The sequence below is a fragment of the Rhipicephalus sanguineus genome, chromosome 5 (assembly GCF_013339695.2).
Source record: "Rhipicephalus sanguineus isolate Rsan-2018 chromosome 5, BIME_Rsan_1.4, whole genome shotgun sequence".
NCBI classification, from domain to species: Eukaryota; Metazoa; Arthropoda; class Arachnida; order Ixodida; family Ixodidae; genus Rhipicephalus; species Rhipicephalus sanguineus.
Window position 1 is genome coordinate 112,785,815 of NC_051180.1, and position 20,026 is coordinate 112,805,840.

At 45.6% G+C, this 20,026-nt stretch overlaps 1 protein-coding gene across 1 annotated transcript in view; it reads left to right on the plus strand.

Annotated features, from left to right (window-relative positions):
* Positions 1–15,937, plus strand: part of LOC119394147 (corticotropin-releasing factor-binding protein) — a 107,783-nt gene extending 91,846 nt beyond the window's left edge. Inside the window, exons 6-8 of the mRNA XM_037661404.2 lie at positions 2,180–2,288; positions 9,572–9,728; positions 12,383–15,937. Coding sequence (XP_037517332.1) covers positions 2,180–2,288; positions 9,572–9,720 — 258 coding nt within the window. The 3' untranslated portion in view covers positions 9,721–9,728; positions 12,383–15,937. The remainder of the gene's footprint in view (positions 1–2,179; positions 2,289–9,571; positions 9,729–12,382) is intronic.
* The last annotated feature ends 4,089 nt before the right edge of the window (positions 15,938–20,026 follow it).

The following is a 20,026-nucleotide window of genomic DNA, read 5'->3' on the forward strand; positions in this document are numbered from 1 at the left end:
ATAACCCTAACTCTAGTGCTTTATCGAGGTAAAAAATGGAACGTGTGCATTTGTACCGTCAAGGTATTCTTTGTTTGAAGTATTGAATCATCATCGGTGATAACTGACCTTTCCTGGCGCAAAATTTTTTTTCGGCGCTAGTTTTTCAAGTGCCCCTCAATAAAGTATGCCTAACACAAATTTGATTCAATTTATGCAAATGGTAATTCTGAATCGTGGCTTCGTTTCTTAATGACCTGAATTCGATCATGCACACACAGGTATAAGAATTTTGTTCGGCGTGCAAAGTATTTACACAGCAGGCATTCTTGCGCAATATTTTTCTATGTGATGTTCTGAAAGTACAACATAATTGACACAAAAAGAAAGAAAGAAAGAAAGAAAGAAAGAAAGAAAGAAAGAAAGAAAGAAAGAAAGAAAGAAAGAAAGAAAGAAAGAAAGAAAGAAAGAAAGAAAGAAAGAAAGAAGTGAAGAAATAGTGGTCTCTTGCTGCATAATGTTCTTGAATAAGGTACGAGCATCTAAAACATCAAGCATTAGTAAAGCAATCGCAGTAACGAGTACCAATTTTATTGACTGAAGATATCTGTGAACAAGTTCCATATACAAGTCACAAAACATTTACTGTGACTACGCATTTAGTAACTTTACTCCGCGCAGTTGCAGATCGTCGTATTAATTACCATTTGGCGAGTAGCACGGAATGACCCCTTAATGCAAACGACAAGCTGATTTACGAAACAGCGGTTGCGATACCTATGGTTCAATCAGGCAGTCAAGACGTACATTTAAAATGCACACTATAATTCTCCAGATGAAAAATTCGCACACACTCAAGTGTGCCGGAAAAGCACTCGCGTGGGCTCCCGATGTTGGCTTGTATATTATCGAACAGCTATATTTACATCATTAGCGCTATCATGTAAACAGCGCTCCCATTCAAAATAGAGCCGATCAGAAAAGTTGCCAGGCGATCAGTTTCGGTGAACGCCTCCTGCGTTTCATCGGACTTCTGAAGCGAAAATAGCTCCCACAATGCCTTTGTTTAGACCTAAGCATGCAGCTAAAGACGGTACTTTTGACAATTTAAATAATTCGATACGCTTGTCGAGACTGAGTAAAAGTCTTGTGGTAGCGCGTGCACACGACTGTGTTGTTTGTGTGTGTGTGCTTGTGTCAGTGAAGCGCATGCAAGCGATTGCCTAGAGTATCGCAAGTTGCTACATTACGCTATGCGGTTAGGTAAAGCGATGGAAACGCGTGAGAGATAAGAGGCTTACGTAGCGCTCAAAAAGTATACACGTTGTAGATTCCCGCGCGGCGTGTAGAAAGTAATTGCGCTCTATAATCCCCGCTTCGACCGTGTTGCGATGACAGGGCTTAATGACTTAGCTCATTAAACAATCGTTAATACCCGAAGGCGTACGTAGTAATCATCGGAAGCGCGACGCCAGCGTATCGATGTCAACGTGCAATGAACGTATTCCCCGGGGTGCGCGAGGAGGTGCGCGTTTTGCATAAAGCACGATTTTAGATTGACGACTGTTTTTCTTCGCTTTCCCGTAGCCCGCCTACTTCAGGAACAAGCTTTATATATCGTGCAGACAAATAATGCACAGCGTTTAGGATTTACAACGGCGCGCGCGATTATACTGAAGCTTCTACACAACTGCATTCTCTTGACAAATTGACCAGCCTAATTACAACATCGCCTCCGGTGAGCGCAGTCAACTGTTGTATAGGAAGGCATGGAGATATTAGGAAAATATTCAACGCAAAATGACACAAGGACGAGAAGGGAGGACACAACACGTGCGCTACGAAATGGCGGTTGTGTTACAGGTGTTGTGTCCTCGCTTCTCATCCTTGTGTCATTTTGCACTGAATTTCTTCGTAATGTCTGGCCAACAAGGCCGAATTTCTCCCCTTGTGCATGAAGACGTTGTGATTTCTTAGTTTGATGCAGCCCTATTGCAGATCACTTGGAAAGAGAATCGCTTTACGATTATCTTTAATCAGTTAAATGTCGTATTGTTGGCCACGTACCGACAAAGACGCTGTTAACTGCTGATTCAATGCTGTGCGTTGGTGTGTCGTTAGCGCGTCGTCTGGCCTCTTAGGAATGCAGCATGTGTGCGTATTTGCAGGATACGCTGAGTTTAGGTTGATCTCTACACAGTGCAGGAAACGCGGCGTGCGAGATTACGCCGAATTCATGGGTGGTACCGGCCTAGGCATGGACGGCATGATGGTCATACAGGATGTATGCGGCCTTGACTCCCTTCCAAGTGAGTATTATGTAGTCGAAGTATCTATGTGCGCGTGTGTCGCCGATTTTGATTGATTGATTGATTGATTGATTGATTGATTGATTGATTGATTGATTGATTGATTGATCGATTGATTGATTGATTGATCGATTGATTGATCGATTGATCGATCGATCAATTGATCGATCAGTCGGTCGTTTCACAAAAGTTAGCTTCTCAAAGCAACTCTAATGTGGTGAGAGACCCCGCATAGTGAAGTTCTGCGGAATTATATTTCGACTGCGAGGGGCTCTCGAACATTCCCCTAAACCTGATGGTCATTTGCAATGGTTTGATAATTTAATACGGCTGAAAGCTGAGAAAGTTCATAGGAATTCGTGTTAGTGAACGGCGGGCGCGCATAACGCGAATATTAAAAATACGAGAGGTCGTTTGCTTTTCAATAGCATGAATTGATTCAGCAACATGAAGAGTCAACCTGCTGTTGTTGTGGATGGTGTCGAAAACTTTATAAGAGTCATTTTTTGAGAGAGCACCGCTGTATCTATGCACCCCAACTTACCAGCGCATCGCCTCACGGGCAAAGCTACCACAGTGGTTTGCTTGTTCAGCAGCGCCGTATAAGGGGTGTCATCCGTGGCCTACAAAGCATATCGCAGATTAATGGGAGATCTTAATGGGTATACAAAACTTAGACAGCTGAAGTAGAGTTGCCAATGAAGTACGAAAAACATACTAAAGGTTTTAATACTCTTATAACAAATTCCACCACTTTGCGCGCTACTTGACCGAGCTAAACATATTTTTCCGACCTTGCGGTGCGATGACGCAAACGTTTTCTGTCATTCGTGCTTGCCACTTCGCTTTATCTCGGCAGAACAAACCAAGGACAACACCACGAGTCATGCACCTACGTCCAGCTACACAAGCCACACTCGAGGGGCAGCGGAGTCAGATTCACGTTAGACGGGCTGCAGTGTTTAATTCAAGCAGCACCCATTACCCAAATTGATTTCTGCAGTTCTCTCGAGGTTGCGCCGTTGATCAGTGCCGCAATTCTGGAAGTAGATAACTGCCCGTAACTTACTGAGATTCGTATTCCTAAGGCGCTTTACTCACTTAACGCCCTCGGCCTGGGACCTCGGACAAGTGCCAGTCTCAAGGTGGGCGATACCTGAACGAATCGCGCGCTGGGCACCCATCCAAGCACTACAGATACAGCGACTGCAACACGTAGTTGCACCATCACGCAATGCTTTCTCGAACCCGTTGGCATTGCTGGATCGTCTGGCACGGCAGATTCCATTAGGAAGCGTGAGCTGCCGTCATGATGGACCCTTAGGGGTCACGCAAAGTTGTACTGATGGCATTCTGGCCATTTAGAAGGATGCTTTTACTTTGCGTTTCGAAGCTTCTTACTCACCCGCCAGTCCGCAATCCAAAGTCTTAGCCGTTCGTTACCTGCCGACCGCTCTCCGGCACGTACGCGTGATTGCCCGCTGGGGTGTCGTCAATGGATGCACAGTTAAGCAAGTGTGTGGGTGTCTTCTACTAGACGTCAGTCGCAGAGGCGTGTGCAGCAGAGGGTCGTAGAAACTTTTCTCGGCGCAGGTGAGAGTTTTCAGCATCGCCTGTTAGGCTTCGGTTCAGCATCGGGCTGGTATAGGTTGGGTGTGACGAACACGAACGCTGTACCTGACGTGACCGGCGAACGTTGCGAGCAAGTGTAATTTACGGATGGGTGTTTACAGCGACCGACATTGCAGTGGTGTGAAGACACACGTGTATCTAAGTATGGTCATAGGCGTGCGCAGGGTTCTTTGGGGGGGGGAGACAAGTTTCTTCTAAACGGTTCTCGGAATGCAACACCGGGGGTCCTTGGTCGCCATTATCGTCAAGAACCTGCATGGCCAATGCCCAGCACATTAAGCAATGATTACACTGGTCCAAGCGAGTAAACGTACGGAACAGGCTTGGCATACCCATAGATGATTAGGGGGGGGGGGGGCGCCATAGCTTCCACATCACAATGAAGTGACCTTGCAGACTTTAACCTAAATATTCGTTGTGATCTTTGTTCCAATATTGAGGGCAGAGAAAAGTAAAACGTCTGGGATATCGAAAAATTCGGCAGATCCCGCGCCTTAGTGGAAATCGGTTTCATGCGAAGCAGTCAGCGAGTAGTTGTATGTACCGCATTTTTTGGCTTTGAGCCAATCGTTACGAGGTGGATCGAAGTGTTTTGTAAGCGTAGTAGTTATGTCCACATTGTGTCCTTACAAGGCACGTCGACTACACTGGCGTTGAAAGGGCAACCTTTTGTCTGACGTAACGTGAGCACCCACTTTAGAGCACAAAGGTGAGTATTATCGAAACGAAGTTCACTTTACGATGCGATCATTGGAATATCATGTGTAACTTTCGTTAGCGTATTCCTCCGGGGTTGAACAACGCTTGAATGTAGCTTGCTGAATCATAAGAATACAAATGCAATGTTTGTTAGACTTCTTCGAAGGCGGAGCCAACACTGGAACCACAATTGACGTTAGCCCGGCATGGCGCGTGTATGATACGAGTACATACGTAGTGTTTATTGCTTAGTTATAAAATTAAATAGCCTGCATTGAAACCACAATTGACGCTGCACCGACATTACGCCTGCATAGGGTCTTTTTTCCAAAGCAGTTTCAAGCCGTGAAGTGGCTCTTTGGTAGAACACCTGACTGCCACGCAGAATACTTCGGTTCGATTTCTACTGGGATCCTGATTTCTTCCCTTGTATTCATCGGGTCAACGCTGCCCATGTAGATTTTTCTTTACACTCTCGCATTTAAATTACCAATGTTTGTTCTCGCCGTTCCTGGGTATATATCAACTGCCAATCACCTGTGGCGCCTTCCCGTATACGGGTATCTGCCACACGTGTCTGGAGGAAAGGATTTGACACGTACGCGACAGGATTTTCACCTTATTCATGTCAGGATCAGACGGTCATATTCGTCAAACCTTCTTACCTTCGCATGCTAATTTTGGATTGCACCAAATTAACGAGGCGATCACTAGAGCACACAGGCGTAGTCGGCTAGATAGATAGATAGATAGATAGATAGATAGATAGATAGATAGATAGATAGATAGATAGATAGATAGATAGATAGATAGATAGATAGATAGATAGATAGATAGATAGATAGATAGATAGATAGATAGATAGATAGATAGATAGATAGATAGATAGATAGATAGATAGATAGATAGATAGATAGATAGATAGATAGATAGATAGATAGATAGATAGATAGATAGATAGATAGATAGATAGATAGATAGATAGGAACGCTCAAAGTGCCTTGGGTTCGCTAAGAAATGATTCGCATTAAAAAAAAAGACGCTTGCAAAAGCTTCCTCTTTTGTGGGCATAGTGTCCTGGTATTACATACAGGGACACTATCCTGGCAGTACAAGCAGTGCACCCGAGTGGAGAAAGGTCGCGACTCTGCACTCGTTGAACAGCTGTGTGCGGTGCGTTTCCATGGTTCGTGTGGGTAACAACTAATTGAGACTTGTAATTAAGAGCGAGCGTGGCCTTTCAGCGTATAGACTGCGGTTTGGGACCAACCCGGCTGAATGCGACTTTTGCTGCAGCCTATTCCAGAGAACAAAAAGAAAAGGGCGACCCTCTGTTTCTTTGGTGGAGCCACTGCGGCAGGCGGTCCCGAACTCAATATTCACGCTCATCATTCCTCGTTACCAGCGGCAATCGCGTCGGCAGAAGGCAATAGATCCATGAGCTTAGGCGCTGGAAAACAGCGCTGACAGAGCGCCGACCAGCGTTGGACACCCGGTATCTTGTACGTCAGAGCAAAGTCATCATGCAGAGACAGTGACTTCGCAAATAAATAAAGTACAAAAACTGCTTACCTCGTAGTAGAAATGAATATATGCTGAGGCACCCCTGATTTCTGAGACGCCTTATATTAACCGCGGTCTGGCTGTCCTTGATAAAACTAATCTCGGTGATCTAACCTCATAAAAAGCAAGGAAAGAAAAAAAGGAAAGCCATGATAGCAAAGAAGTAGACGACCTTAGTTAGGGAGACTTGAAACGTACGTGTGAAAAAGATTTCGGACAAACTTTACTGAAGGGACAGGTTTAATTTCATGATTTCGGCAATGCTAGCACATGTGGTAGGATATAGCCGAAATTCTTTAGTGGTTAACAAAACCTGCAGGGTTTTCTAAAAGCGCCTCCTCTAAATCAGCAATATATGAGCATTCGTGTCCACGCTCTCCCTGTTCGTTCGCGGCTGAGGTAACAACAATTACTCGAGCCTGTCTTGTAGAGACGCGTTTTTCACAGAACGTTATGAAGAGAAGGAACCATTTTTCAAATGCTCACCTCATTAAGGAGCAGACACATGCGTTCTTCGCAGCAAGGTGAAGAAGGCATGTCGCGGTTATGACGCAAGATATATCACTCTAAGAAAAACAGCTGTCCCTTGACTCCTCTTTGCTGCGCATGTGACTCTCACATGTACAGACGGGCCCACTGTTAAAGGGAACACTTGCGTGCAGGGTACATTTGGATTTCACTCTCTTGCAATAATCACACCAACTCCCGCTAAAGGGGACCATGAGGCGATGCGAAGCAGTGTTTCGGCAACGCTTCAGCGGCAACGTTTCAGAGCGCGAGAGGAGAAGGGGAGAGCAGGAGGGTAGAGTGGGAAAGGGGAGGGGGAAGAGAGGGGAAGGGAAGGGGAGAGGGGAGGAGGAAGTGGAGAGGGTGTGCGCATGCGCAGTAAGGGTGGTCACGCCGCACACCACCACCACCACCACCGGATTGAACTCCGCTATAAGATGCTTCCCATCTAAAACATAGTGGCTTAGATTTGCATAAGACTACTGGTGGTTGACAGTTCTGCTTCTTCTTGACAGACTAGCGCAGCGCATGAGCAATGTTTCCCTGTCCGCTTGCTGTTAGAGGGCCAGCAAAATTAAAGGTGCTCATTGGAGTGTTCCCTTTAACAGTGGACCGTACTGTACAACTCTCTTTAGAGTGTCACGTTCACTCTCTTGGGAGAGTCAGGGGACGCACGACTTTCCAGAAGAGAGCGTGTCTCTTTAAAAGAAGTTATACATCTCACGACTCTCCCAGAGGTAGTCAATGTGACTCTCTAAAGAGAGTTATACATGTGAGAGTCACATGTGCAGCAAAGAAGAGTCAAAGTACACCTTTTTTCCGAGAGTTTACGTTCATTCCCGTTTGCAGCAGTTACTTGATCAAAGTACACGTGGCGCGATATGCGTGCTTGTTGTGACATGCAATTGCGCTCACCTAGACTTCGTGTGAATGTAGAAACCTACTGTGATTTAAATTTCATTTTATCATCTGTTTGCACCAGTTTTTTCATTAAATACGCAATCAATTCTGGAGTTTTACGAGCAGAAATTAGATATGATTACGCGGCACTTGCGTCACATTTACGGACTCCGGAATAATTGTGACCACTTTGGTTTCTTTGACGTGTACACAAATTCAAGTAAACTGTTGCATACGCACTTCGTCCCCATCAAAATGTTGCCGCCGCGGACGGAGGTCGAACCCGCGCCCCCGAGCTAAGCAAAGTTACATCTTAGCCGCTGAGCTCAATATAGTTTATTAAATAAATAAATAAATAATAAATAAATAAATAAATAAATAAATAAATAAATAAATAAATAAAAATGGGAGGCGATCCAAATTCTCGAACATGGTGTCTGTTAGTGGGTCTCGCACCTCGCCGTTCGCATGCCCTGGTGTATTGCTTGGGTCAACTGTTTTACACGCGCTGCCGACGACGATCTCAGAGGCCACGTAGACAGAAGTACGTGGCTGAGATCTGCTCCGCCAGGTGCCGCAACGATCCCAACTGCTCACAACCTTTCGTTGAACTCAATTAATTTTTACGAATTATCCTGCCAGTTAATTGGCCTTTATCTTAAGTAAAGTAATGCTCTGATATAATATGTATGCAATATAACTCTTAAAGGGCCCCTCACCAGGCCACATAGCAAATTTTAGTTAGACGCTGGAAGTTGTTGTGTGCCGAATGCCGCAAGAATTTCTCAAATCGGTCCATTACGAGCTGAGAAAAACAATAATTTGTAGCGGCGCGAAACCATGATGCGAGGAGGCGAGTTTCAAACCCTTGCACTCACCCCGTGTAGCATTAGCAAGCCAAATACTTTCCCAGCATGCCCTCTTCACTTGACACATACGCATGAACACGTCATGCGCATGCATGGTCACGTGCGCATGACGTGCCCGAGCCAGCCCGAGCACGCGAGCGGTGTTGCAGGGCCGCTATCTTTTTTTTTATGTAGCGGCCGTGGGCGTTTTGTCGGAGTTCTCTCCGGTGTACTGCCTGTTTCTGCGGGACGGGCGTGAAAGTTGAGACATTTTTACGGGCACGAGAGTGGCTGTATCATGAGCCAGTGCCGCATCAACGTTTACTTGGACGCGGTAGAATAAATGAGCATAATGAGTGCTCGAACGCGCTAGAACATTACTTTCGTTTCCAGGGCTGGCGTCTGCTCGATGCGCTAATCGCGGGGACACGAACACATGGGAAAGGGAGGCACATTAGCCCCGCATCTCGCTGCAATCCACGAAAAAATATGGAAAAGACGCACACATTGCCTTTGTGTGTCTCATTATTTCTCCCAAGTTTTATTAATCTATTCAAGCAACAAATTACACAAGCTACACATGTCGTGTCAAATAATTATCGCAGTGTCACGTGCTACTGTTGGCGACGTCAGAGCACAGTCGTCTACGTAGAGGATTGACGTCACAGCACTACCATCTACGTAGGGCCATTTTCTCATGTACGTCATCTTCTCATTCTCTAAAGCGCGCGCCCGCGAGAGGAAGGGCAAGCAGCGTTCACCTTGAAATATGACCCATTTCCGCGGCGCGTAGCGTTGCAAATTTTGGCAGACGTGATCTTGAACGCCCAGTGTATGCATTGCGCTCGTTAGCTCAAAATTATCAAACCTGGTGAGGGGCCCTTTAACTTGAACCAGACCAATCGAGTTTTATTTTTTAGAATATTTTTTTTATGAATATTCTTAAAGCCGAAAGTAAGCGCTCGACCGTGCATGCTTGGAGGAGAAAAAATACTGTCACTCGGTGCTCGAGCCACTACTAAGATGCCCCTCTAATAATACAAGGCACAAATGAAGACTAAAGGGGTCGTTGTTTAGCAGTACCCAACATAGAATATTCTTCCGTTGTAAGTTTCTTTTTCTCTTCTTTGGCAGGTAAGAAAGCCATAGGGATTCCATGCGGGACGACTGCCGTGCGCCTGGTCTCCACGGGCAGCTTCGAGGACTCCATCACTTTCGGTTACGAGCCCATCATCGAGAGAGAGCGTGTGCGTCTGTGTGCCAAGGCCCTAATGACGGTGTGACGCTACTGGTGAGCGCGCAGAACCAAAGTTGTTGTTCGTAGAAAGACTCTAGTTTCAACGAAAGACTGGAGATATAGAGCTGCAGCCAACTTCCCAGAATGCTACTTCTGGCATCTTGGCAGGGAAAGCTGAGAATACTCACGCTAGCGAACGGAACTACGTACTCGCGTACTTGCAACGTAAACTCGAGGCGAGGTATTTAGAATGAGTCGTTCAGACTTCATGAAATACTGTACACCGGTAGCGCCATGGGTGATCTTACCATACTATTAAATGAGAAGCATGGCTAATAAAAAGGCCGTATAACTGAATACGCGAGTGGTCTGGTGAGGACCTTATGGAAAAGTTGACTATAGAGACTCATGTGGTGAATTAGTAACAGTACATTTAGTTATCATTCTTCATTTAGGCTGTCAGAGCAAATCATTTTTGAATAAAAAATTACACCATCTCGCGCTAAAGGGAACCATGTGGGGATGCGAAGCAGCGCTGGGTGTTCACTTGTGTTTCCGCTGTTGTTCCACTTGTACGTTTCCGTGTATGTTTCATTTGTGTGTGCAGTTGTGTATAAATTGTGTACGGCTTATGTTACAGCCCCTCCCCCCCCCCCCCCCCCCCCCCCAAGCTCATTTCCGTTGCGCTTCGGCTTCGCGTTGCCTCACAGCTTCGAGGTTCCTTTGCCGGCGTTACGTTCAGCTTCGTGAGCGTCCATAGTGCCGTTGCGAAGGAGAGTGCAACGGGAGCGAGCAAGCACCGCATTATATACGAGCGCACAGCTGTGGCGGAGAGAGAAACGGGAGAGGATAAACGAAGTGGAGGCAGCGCTCACGATACCTCCTCTACCCCACCTCCTCGCGCTCACGCGAGGAGAGGGGGGAGAGTTGGCGCATGCGCGTGGGGGGCGGACGCGTGAGGGAAGGACGCACACAGCCCCGAGCAATAGCTGCTTCGCATCTAATAAGTTCATAAGCGATTACATCTGGGGACCCCGAATACATAGTAACGATTATTAGGAACAACAAATTTAGCACTAACTAACGTTAACTCTTATTCTGTTCTGAGAGCTCCTCTGAGTGTGTGCATGTGCCCTCCTACAGTATCTACTTTTGTTATGTTTTAACCTCCCTCTTTTCCCTTCTCCCTCCCCAGTGTGGGGTAGCGAACAAGATATTTCATTCCAGTTAACCTCCTCTCTTTGATGAATGCGCTGCGCACGTGGTAAGAGTCGTCGCAATTTTAACGCGATAGCGTTAAAGAGCTCGCTTCGCAGAAATTCCCTGGTCGGTGTCGGCTACGGCGTCGTTGGGTGACAGCGAAAAATCAGCGTTGTCCGTGAGCGAAAATTCGAGGTAGATGCAAATAAAGAAATATTTAAAAAATATTCGGTTCGGGTGGCACCGGGAATTCGGACCTACGCCTCCTCGCTCAGTATCGCGATGCGTTTAACCGCTCGGCCACCACGCATACATCCTCTAGCATACTAACGGCGAGCTATTTATATACAACATTTACCGTTGGTGGTACGCGCATCTCGGACGTTCTTCAGCGTGGCAGAGGCTTGACTATCACCAGCGAGATGGCGCAAAGGGCCCGCGGGCGCGCTTTAAACGGCATCGCCCCGCCGTGTTCCGTCGCGCCGCATGTATCGATACAGGAGCCGGAGGGCGTCCGCACTTTGGCTTTCCTTGCGGCATGGCTTAGGTGCTCACCGAGAAGCGAAGGCAGGCTAGCAATTGGGAAGGCGATACAAACGCGGTCCGATTACGCTAACGCGTTCTTCTCTTGAAAGCGACGCTCAAGCGTCCTCCAAGCTTTTTGCCCCCAAGCTCTCCACAGCACGCTACTTGAATTCGCTAATAATCTTCTTTCTTTTACATTGATGATGACCCAGAGCCACTTCGTATTTTTAGTACCGAGATTTAAAGCACGTTTATTAGATGTCATGTAATGCCTCCAAGCCCTCCCGTCATGGTCGCATATACAAACCTACACATTCTAACAGTTAAACCCTTACCACCAGAATAATATGAGTTGCGAAATTCCCCATAGGCTCCATGTATCAATATCCGAGCACGCCCTTGACCGAAAGCGCCGAGGTCTGTTGATTGTGACGCCATCTGCGGCCGAGAAAACAAGCTAATAAATGACATTTTTGTGTGATCCGCTGCTCAAGCCCGCAAGGGATGTCGCATAAATGAAGCGAGCAGTGTTTTTACGCTTGCGTCTTACATTTTGCAGATGACGCTGCGCCTGTAGAACTCATCAACCTTTCTTGAAAGCGCGTCTCCTAATACTTTCTGCGGCAAATGGCTCAATAAGAGTGAAGACTGCAGCTATCATAACGATGCGGCGTTTTCTTTTTCTTTTTTTTTTGTCATTGCCCCCAGGTGGCGCGTCGGGTTGCAATTTTCGCAAATTCGTCTGTGGGCTTGTCCGGGTTTGGAACAAATTTTCCCGACTGGTATGAATGAAGAACTTTGCTTACCACTACTTTAGGCATTGGTAACATTTCCGCTCGCTAAGACGTTCTGTTATGTTGTCAGTTAAACAGGTTGTAAGTTACCTTAGATAGGAATAAAACTGTTCAAGAGCAATTCATCGTCGAAAGCTGCCCCGTGTATGTTCCGAAACATGCCGCTTTTTTCTTGGCTTCTCGTTGCAGACTATTGACAGAGTGAAGATTGACAACTGTTCGAGATGGACACTGCACGTGTTCGAGGCGCAACTGTACCGGGAAGAAACCACAGAAGGAAAAAAAAATATCCAATGCCTGCGACACCGGACTAAGCGACATCTCGACGTTCCTCCCGCGCTTAAGTTACTTAGGCTCCCGTCATGTGACCTCGCTTGTTCAATGATAATGTAAATAATCCGCTCTTTTTCCGGGTTGTTTTGTTGTCTGTTTGCTTCTTGCCCGTTTCACAAAACATAGGCGCTTCGCAACAGCTTTTGCAGTTGAACGGACATGTACTTGTTCGCAGAGCAACCAGCGGACTGTTAAATTCGTACTAAGATCTGATGCAGCCCCTGAACGCGTGGAAGTTTAATCACTGTTTTACCGATATGTGCATGCTCAAGTAACTTCGAGGATAATATTGCAAGTTTGCTATGCATAGCAAGTCCATCACTTGGGATGATAATTTATAGACGCAAAGGCCAGGGATGGCGAAAAAGCGTCAAAATCAATCGCGTGGATACTTATGAACGCTGAATCCAAATACACGCCTAAGTGGCTGTTCTTTACTGGTTATAAATGTCTCTCGAAATGGTTAAAATGCAGAACGAACGTTCTTCTTCGTATACATTATAAAGGACGCATAATATTAGCAATAATTTTTTTTATTTTGCGAGCTCATTCTGTTGCTGTTGAATACGTTTATCTTCTCTCTGGTCTTAAGGCATACAGTGCAGCATCCTTGAACCTTTCAAGCAAATGAAGACAATATTTGAATATATCTTGAAGGCATAGCATCAAAACAGAGGTTTCAAGTTTTGCATCGGTCACTTCGTATTCAAACCTGCGTGCGTGCATTTCCGAGAAGGTCGCGGGAAGTTAATGTTGGCGCCTGAAGGTATATCTCCCTGTCAGTTCTCGATTGCATCTGTTGTTCAACCATTTCCTCCACGCATGATCTGTGTGCACGTAATGATGTCTTCAACAGCTCAAATAGTGCAAGGACAAAAAGAGAGTAAAATATTTGTTCCTTCAAAACACGCTTCGAGCAAACTGAGCATAAGAAAAGAACAAAAGCGAAGTTCAAATTTTACTGTCATCGTTTTAGGGCGTGATAGAATGTAGTACTTCACTATTTTAAATAACCGTTTGACGGAGACAGTTTAAGGTTATTACTCTGCAACGTATTGCACGTAACAACGGCTCATTCATTAAGCTACGAAACAATCGACCACTCAACGAACCCCTGGCGCTGTTGACGAGGAAGCAAATCCCTGGACAGGGATGTAAGTATGCACATCAGTTCGCGGAAAGTTATAGTTTTGGCGTGTAAATGTTCGCAAATTTCAGTTTACTTCGTACTGTTGTTACTTCTCGTCAATTTCCGTCTGCAGCGAACTATTCAGTACACCCACACCTTCCAAATGGGTGACTCACGGTATATATTCAGTCTAAAAAAAAAGACTGCTTTGACTCTTTTTGTGAGTTCTGACTTTCCACGTATATGACTCTCTTTAAAGAGACACGTGAACTCTCTTTGGAGATCATTGTATTCTTGTGGGAGAGTCGTGTGGCCCAAGAGAGAGTTGACGTTACTCTTTAAAGAGAGTCATGTACGTGGCAAGTCAGGACTCACTGAAAAGAGTAACACATACTCCTTTTTAGGGTACTGTATGGCTTTGTTGCATTCCAAACGTAAGAATTCGAATGAACGACACCCAGATCCAGGCCATGAACTGAGCTAGAGGCGTCACCGTCAAACAATGCATGACGGTCATGCGACCCGCCTAATCATTGCACCGAACGCTGACGAAATCAAGTTTTTAATTACCAGTACCACGTTATACTATACAGAACTGCTAAAGCAAACAAAGCGTAGGACATTTGATCACGGAACTGTAGAAACAAGAGGGTAGACAAGGCTCTTCCCCCCGAAACGAACGGTAGCACCAAGCACCGACAGAGCAGAAAAGTGCGTCGTCGGTGTATCACTACTGCACGAGTAATAAATTTCCTAAGCTTTAAGTACGACAATCATAGCCGGCGTTCTTCGTTTCTGAACTGCCGTTCCAGCGTCCAGAAATTATTCGTCAATTGAGAATCAGCCAGTTGTGTTTCGTCTCGCAACTCTGTTAATCTGTGTTATTTTTTTCCTTGGCTTGAGGTGGCTTACCGAATGAAATTACGAGCCGCGCAGGGCACGGAAGGGAGTGACATTCCTTCAGACCTCAATAGCTGTTAACAGTTTTAAGACCATTTTCGTATTTTTTTTCAAGTTCTACTACAGCGACGGAGTCCAGTAGCCTCCTTCATGTGCAGCTTCTCCTATTAAAACAACCGCTATGGTATTCACTGCAAAGGGATTTATGATTTGTCACAAAGCTTGCCGCGATCTTTCTAAGTTGCGACAGCGTGGAAGCTGGCCACACTAACTGAACCAAGAAGTGTACAGGAAACAAGAAGCAACGAACAAAAAACTAACTTTTCTATCTGATTGACTTCCTCTACATCCATAAATACAAGCGAGTTGACTTATATAGCATACGCATCACGAATGCTACATTACATATTACAAAAAAAATGCTAAATTTATAGTGGGTGATAGCGTATATCAACGGATAGTTTTCCGAAGTAATCATCTGAGCTCTGCGACGACGCTGAACGAGGCGACACTTCGAAATGCCGAGTTATCACTAAATATCGCATGTCTTTATTGGCGTCCGCGCTTATCGCCTCACTCTACGCCGACGCAGAGTTAGGCAGATAGCAGCCGAAGCTTGCGGAGGCTTCGTGCCGTGATTCACCATGTCGGTACCTAAGACACTTCGCTCAAAAATTGATGCCGTTTCAACGCAACGGGAGCCGTAGATGCTCCTCTCGGTACCCAGCAATGAGCTCATCGCTGGAGTGAACCAATCCGTGTGCTTCTATGTTCCTGGAGTATTCACACTGACTTCACACCTTCGACTATCTTTCCGTGGCTGAAAACGCGGTGCCCTCAAAGCTAGCAAGGTAGACGAACAAAGCTGCGCTGATACTAAAGTCAGTGCGGTCAAATGTGATGACCTTTCAGCGGGCACGACTAGCAGAGAGATAAACTTTTAGCGATATTACAGTAAGTCCCAGAGCGCGTTCATTTTCCTTATTTGTTTTTTCCCCCGAAGAGTGTATTAAAACGAAGCACTCATTCGCGAGCACCTGCATCAGTTCGATTGACGGGAACGGGGTAACCCGCGCTCAAGCGGGGCGCGCTACCGACAAGTGGTGACTGCCGATGGTGGGAAACACTGTGTATCCATACCTATGAACAGCTGCACAAGTGTCGTTAGTGACGTTTGGCCTCCTGCTTCTTTTTTTCTTGGAAATGCGAAAAAAAAAGGCGACGATTTACCTTGTTCCTGTTGTGTTCCCCTTTGTCCCCTTTTAATCCTGTACAGCGAGTGTGCACAGCGCGCCAATGGTGGAAGTTGTTGTCTCATTCCCGTGTGACTATAGTTGTTTCGAGGACGCAAGAACACAATGTACGAATAAAGATTTCCTAAACCATGCCGCAGGTCTTTGTGTGTACTTCGCGAGTGCTGGGGAGCCTGTGACACCCGTCTAACTGTGCTCGAGTCATCACGCCCCGCCAGACTCTATCCTCGATGGTCCATTGACTTTCATTAGGCTACCCTCAACCGGTGTACGGTACCAAGCCTATAGCAGACCAGTTACAACCTGATTAACGACCGTGTGTCACCTTTACTATCTCTATGAGCTATTCGTACCGTTTCTCGGGAAGTTCTCCAAGCTACTACCTGCGTAGCTTGGAGAATTATTAACTAAATTATTTTGTCATCTGAAAAGACACTCTACTATATGCTACCATTATTTATTTCAAAAGGTATAGCGCCATATGCTCCGTTTAGTGTAGTTGAAATGGCGCATCATTTTCAGCGAATTTGTAAACACGATTGGTGTGAGCGACCCCAGAGCAACGTGAGATAAGGTTCACACTGGTGGTTCCTTAAGTGTAAGGCCCACAGACCTTAAAATAATTACAAGCAATCAGTGCTGCTAGTACAAAACCAGCTGCAAGAATGAACAGTGCTCCCTTAGAACAATGAATATAAATATATAAAAACTTACTTTGCTTGAAATAACTGCATTTTAGAATTTTTTTCTAGGACGCGAATAAATTTGTAAGAACTTTGACTAAGTACTGCCAATAGGTAGTTGCTATGACTGTAGAGATGATCTATAAGTTTACAGGCGCAAAGGCCTGATGTGGGCAAACAGTGGCACGTAGCACACGAATTTTGAAATAAGCGAGACAGACGATAGCATTTCACTGGCTCTTGTCTCTTCTTGCAAGAGTTAAGAATGTCGGCAGATGCGTGTTAACAACCCATCTAAAAATTTGGCTACAGGAAAGTTTCGTGAACACGGAAGCAAAAATTAAATTTTGATGTACGACGCTATTGGCTCACACGCAACAAGAAGTAAAAAAAAAACAACAGCGATAAGCAATCGAAGAATGTTACAAGTGGCTTCGCAATGCCGAACACGATTATAATGAATGAATGAATGAATGAATGAATGAATGAATGAATGAATGAATGAATGAATGTTCCAGCAAAATATAGGAAATGGGCCTCGAGCGAAAAGCTACATTGGTAGCTTGAGAAGCCATAGTCAATGATGATAGTCATTCTTGAATAAAACCGGGGGGCTTCGGAAGCGGGGTGACAGGAAGAGGTCGAGGCGGAGGGCTCTTTTTTTTTTCCTTTTTGCAACCTTCAGCTTCATTTACCCTGACGCAGCACAGACCCAGTAACCACACCAATCAGCGTAGTACCCCAATGCAGGGCCTCCACAACTAATACGCCTGCTGCGTACGTCGGCCGAGAAGACACATCTGTTCTTTATGGCTAACAATGCCGTATTCCTGGAGATCACGTCCCCCGAGGGAACCATTGTTCATTCCTTAATCGTTATTTCGTGCGTCAAGATAATCTGGATCACAATCATCAGTAACAACGGTTTTTTTTTCTGTTGAAGCGTTGTTGAATCCGATGGTTTCTTCTTGCTATTTCCAGACATCACGCACTGTTGAAAAGTCATTCAAGAGGCTTGAACTTGCACGCTACGGAAAAGTGAGCCAGACATCACGCCTCCGCAAGCTTATGTCAGGTCCTAGGTCCAAGTGTTCTTAATGTGCTCAAATGCTATGCGCAGCGACTGTGATAACCAGATTAGAGCAAATACTGCGGCGTAAACAATTCATAAATGGTTTCTGCTGTAATTTGCTTTTGCTGCTATGATATAATGTCCGCATTTGCATACCTATGTTAAAGAAAAAGAACAAAGAGACGAAATGAGCGCTTGTCTCCTATTGCCTGCTTTTTGTGTGTGTTTTTTTTTTACCACCTGAATTCTTAGTAGCTATTTCACTCAATAGAAAAATGATCCCCATCGGTAACTGCGTTTACTGGTGCGTCTTACGAACATTTCGCTTTTAAAGAAAAATGGGTGGATTACAAGCAAGCGCATGTTGCTGACGAGTGACTCGGTCGGTTGTGTCAAATTAAACTGCTCGCGCACTTTTTAACTTAGCCTTTCTTTCATTCCTCTCACTTGCCTACGTCCAGTCACCTTCGCAAGATTTCAAGTAACTAGTGCCGTACGTGTTGGCAGAAATAGGCGTCGGCATTTCTAGCGATGTGCCAAGCATGGTGCAGTATAGCACTGAGCAGGGAACGCGGTCGTACATCAACACCGACGCAGCAAGTTTAACGGTCTCGCGGACTCGCCCGAATGCGATTTCATCTCTGAAAGTGAACGACTGAGAATACCTTCTCATTCAAGATCGGATGCCAACGTGAATACCAAGCGTGTCTTCGGAATGTCCTACTGAACGCGCTTTTGGAGCAATTCAAGGTGTAACAAGAACACTTACCTGCCTTGGTTGAAGTCGCGGACGAGGGATCCGTTTTCATGACATAGTAAAAGGAATCACGAGAAGCACGTTTCATGCACTCGAAAAGCAAGAACTGTCTCATGAAGAGGCGGACAGCTTGCGCCCGGCAAGCGAGGCGCTGCTGCAACGCTTGTCTTGAACTATGTCAGCCTTCTCGTGTGCTCCACCGCGCTTCATCTGGTGCGTCCGCATTCACAAGGCATTTCCCGCACGCACAAGCAACAATTTACACTTTCGCACTTCGAAGACTGACGAAATATGGCTGGCAGTGCAGGTGAGGGAAGTGCGGCGTGCGTGAGGACCGGATATAAAATGATGCCGCTTATCTCTTTTGGTTCATCGAAGCGCACGAGCACGATGCTTTCGGCTGTACGCCGTAAATACGCCTGCGAGCGAATTGATTCTTGCGCGTATGTATGCAGCCTACACGTCGTCGGAGCACATAGAATTTATGTAGAAGCGAGAAGGAAAAAAAATTTTCGTTCTATTGTGGGTTTTTCATTCACTCAATTTTGCCTCTCCATTGTTTCGTCTACCGCTCGCGTCTGGCCAATTCTGGCGATACTGCAAGCAGAGTGGTATTTGGGTCACTTACGAAAGCTAAGAAAGGTCGGTTCGGATACATACTCGGCGCATTGCCTTGGTGACTGTTTTGTTCCATGGCTACTTCCATTGGTTTTTTTTTTACATAGAATTTTTCAATTCGCCTCGAAATACCTTAGTACGGACAAAGTATGCATAGATAAATAAGTAGGGATAAATAGTACCAGAACTGTGTGGTGTACAGTTCTGATACTGAAACAAACACGAAACTGAACTAATAACTTCCCTACAGTATTGACGTCAGGTGCACCCGCCGTGGTAATTTAGAAGGTTGGGTGCCGCTCTTCTAAGCCCGAGGACGTGGGTTCGATTCCCAGCCATCGGGGCCGCACTTCGGTGAGGGCGAAGCGCAAGAACACCTGTGCACTTCAATTTAGGCTCGCGTTAGAGAACCTCCGGTGGCCAAAATTAATCCGAAGCCACCCCACCAAAGCGTGCCTCATAATCACATCTTGGTGTTGGCACGTAAAATTCCAGCAATTATTATATTATACCTTGTGGGCATATCACTTAAAACATTTTGGTAGTATTCTTTTCTTTCACACTTTCTATTCGGAGCTTTCAGTATGCATGCTTTACGTTGACAAGTAATTGAATCATCAAGTAGTTAACTGCTCTAAGTAAACCGGACTTCAGTGTTTTCCTCAGCTCCACACGTGTTCCGAAGCAAATATTTACTGACGTCTCCTAGATTGCCTTTAAAACACATCACATGTAGAGCTGTACGTCATTCCAGGAAGTGCGGAATGATATCTCGTGTATGTCTTTGTCAACCACAACTGACATAGAAGAGATGCCTCGCGTTGGTGCATTATGGGCGTAGGTCTGTTCCAGCGAAGAGTGTGCTGTCAAGTGTCTGGTATGGGCTGTCTGGTGTGTCTTATGTGTGAGATATTTTTCTCAGTTAACGCAAGTATACAAGCTCGATGAAGAAGCTGCCTCGGGGCGTCTATCCTAGAAAGTGGTCTTCTTCACGTGACATCCTTGCAGCCTTGTCCGCGTCATCGTTTCCACTGACCTTGCTATGGTCGAGTAACCACTCAAAAGAATTCTCATGCCCTTATTTTCTT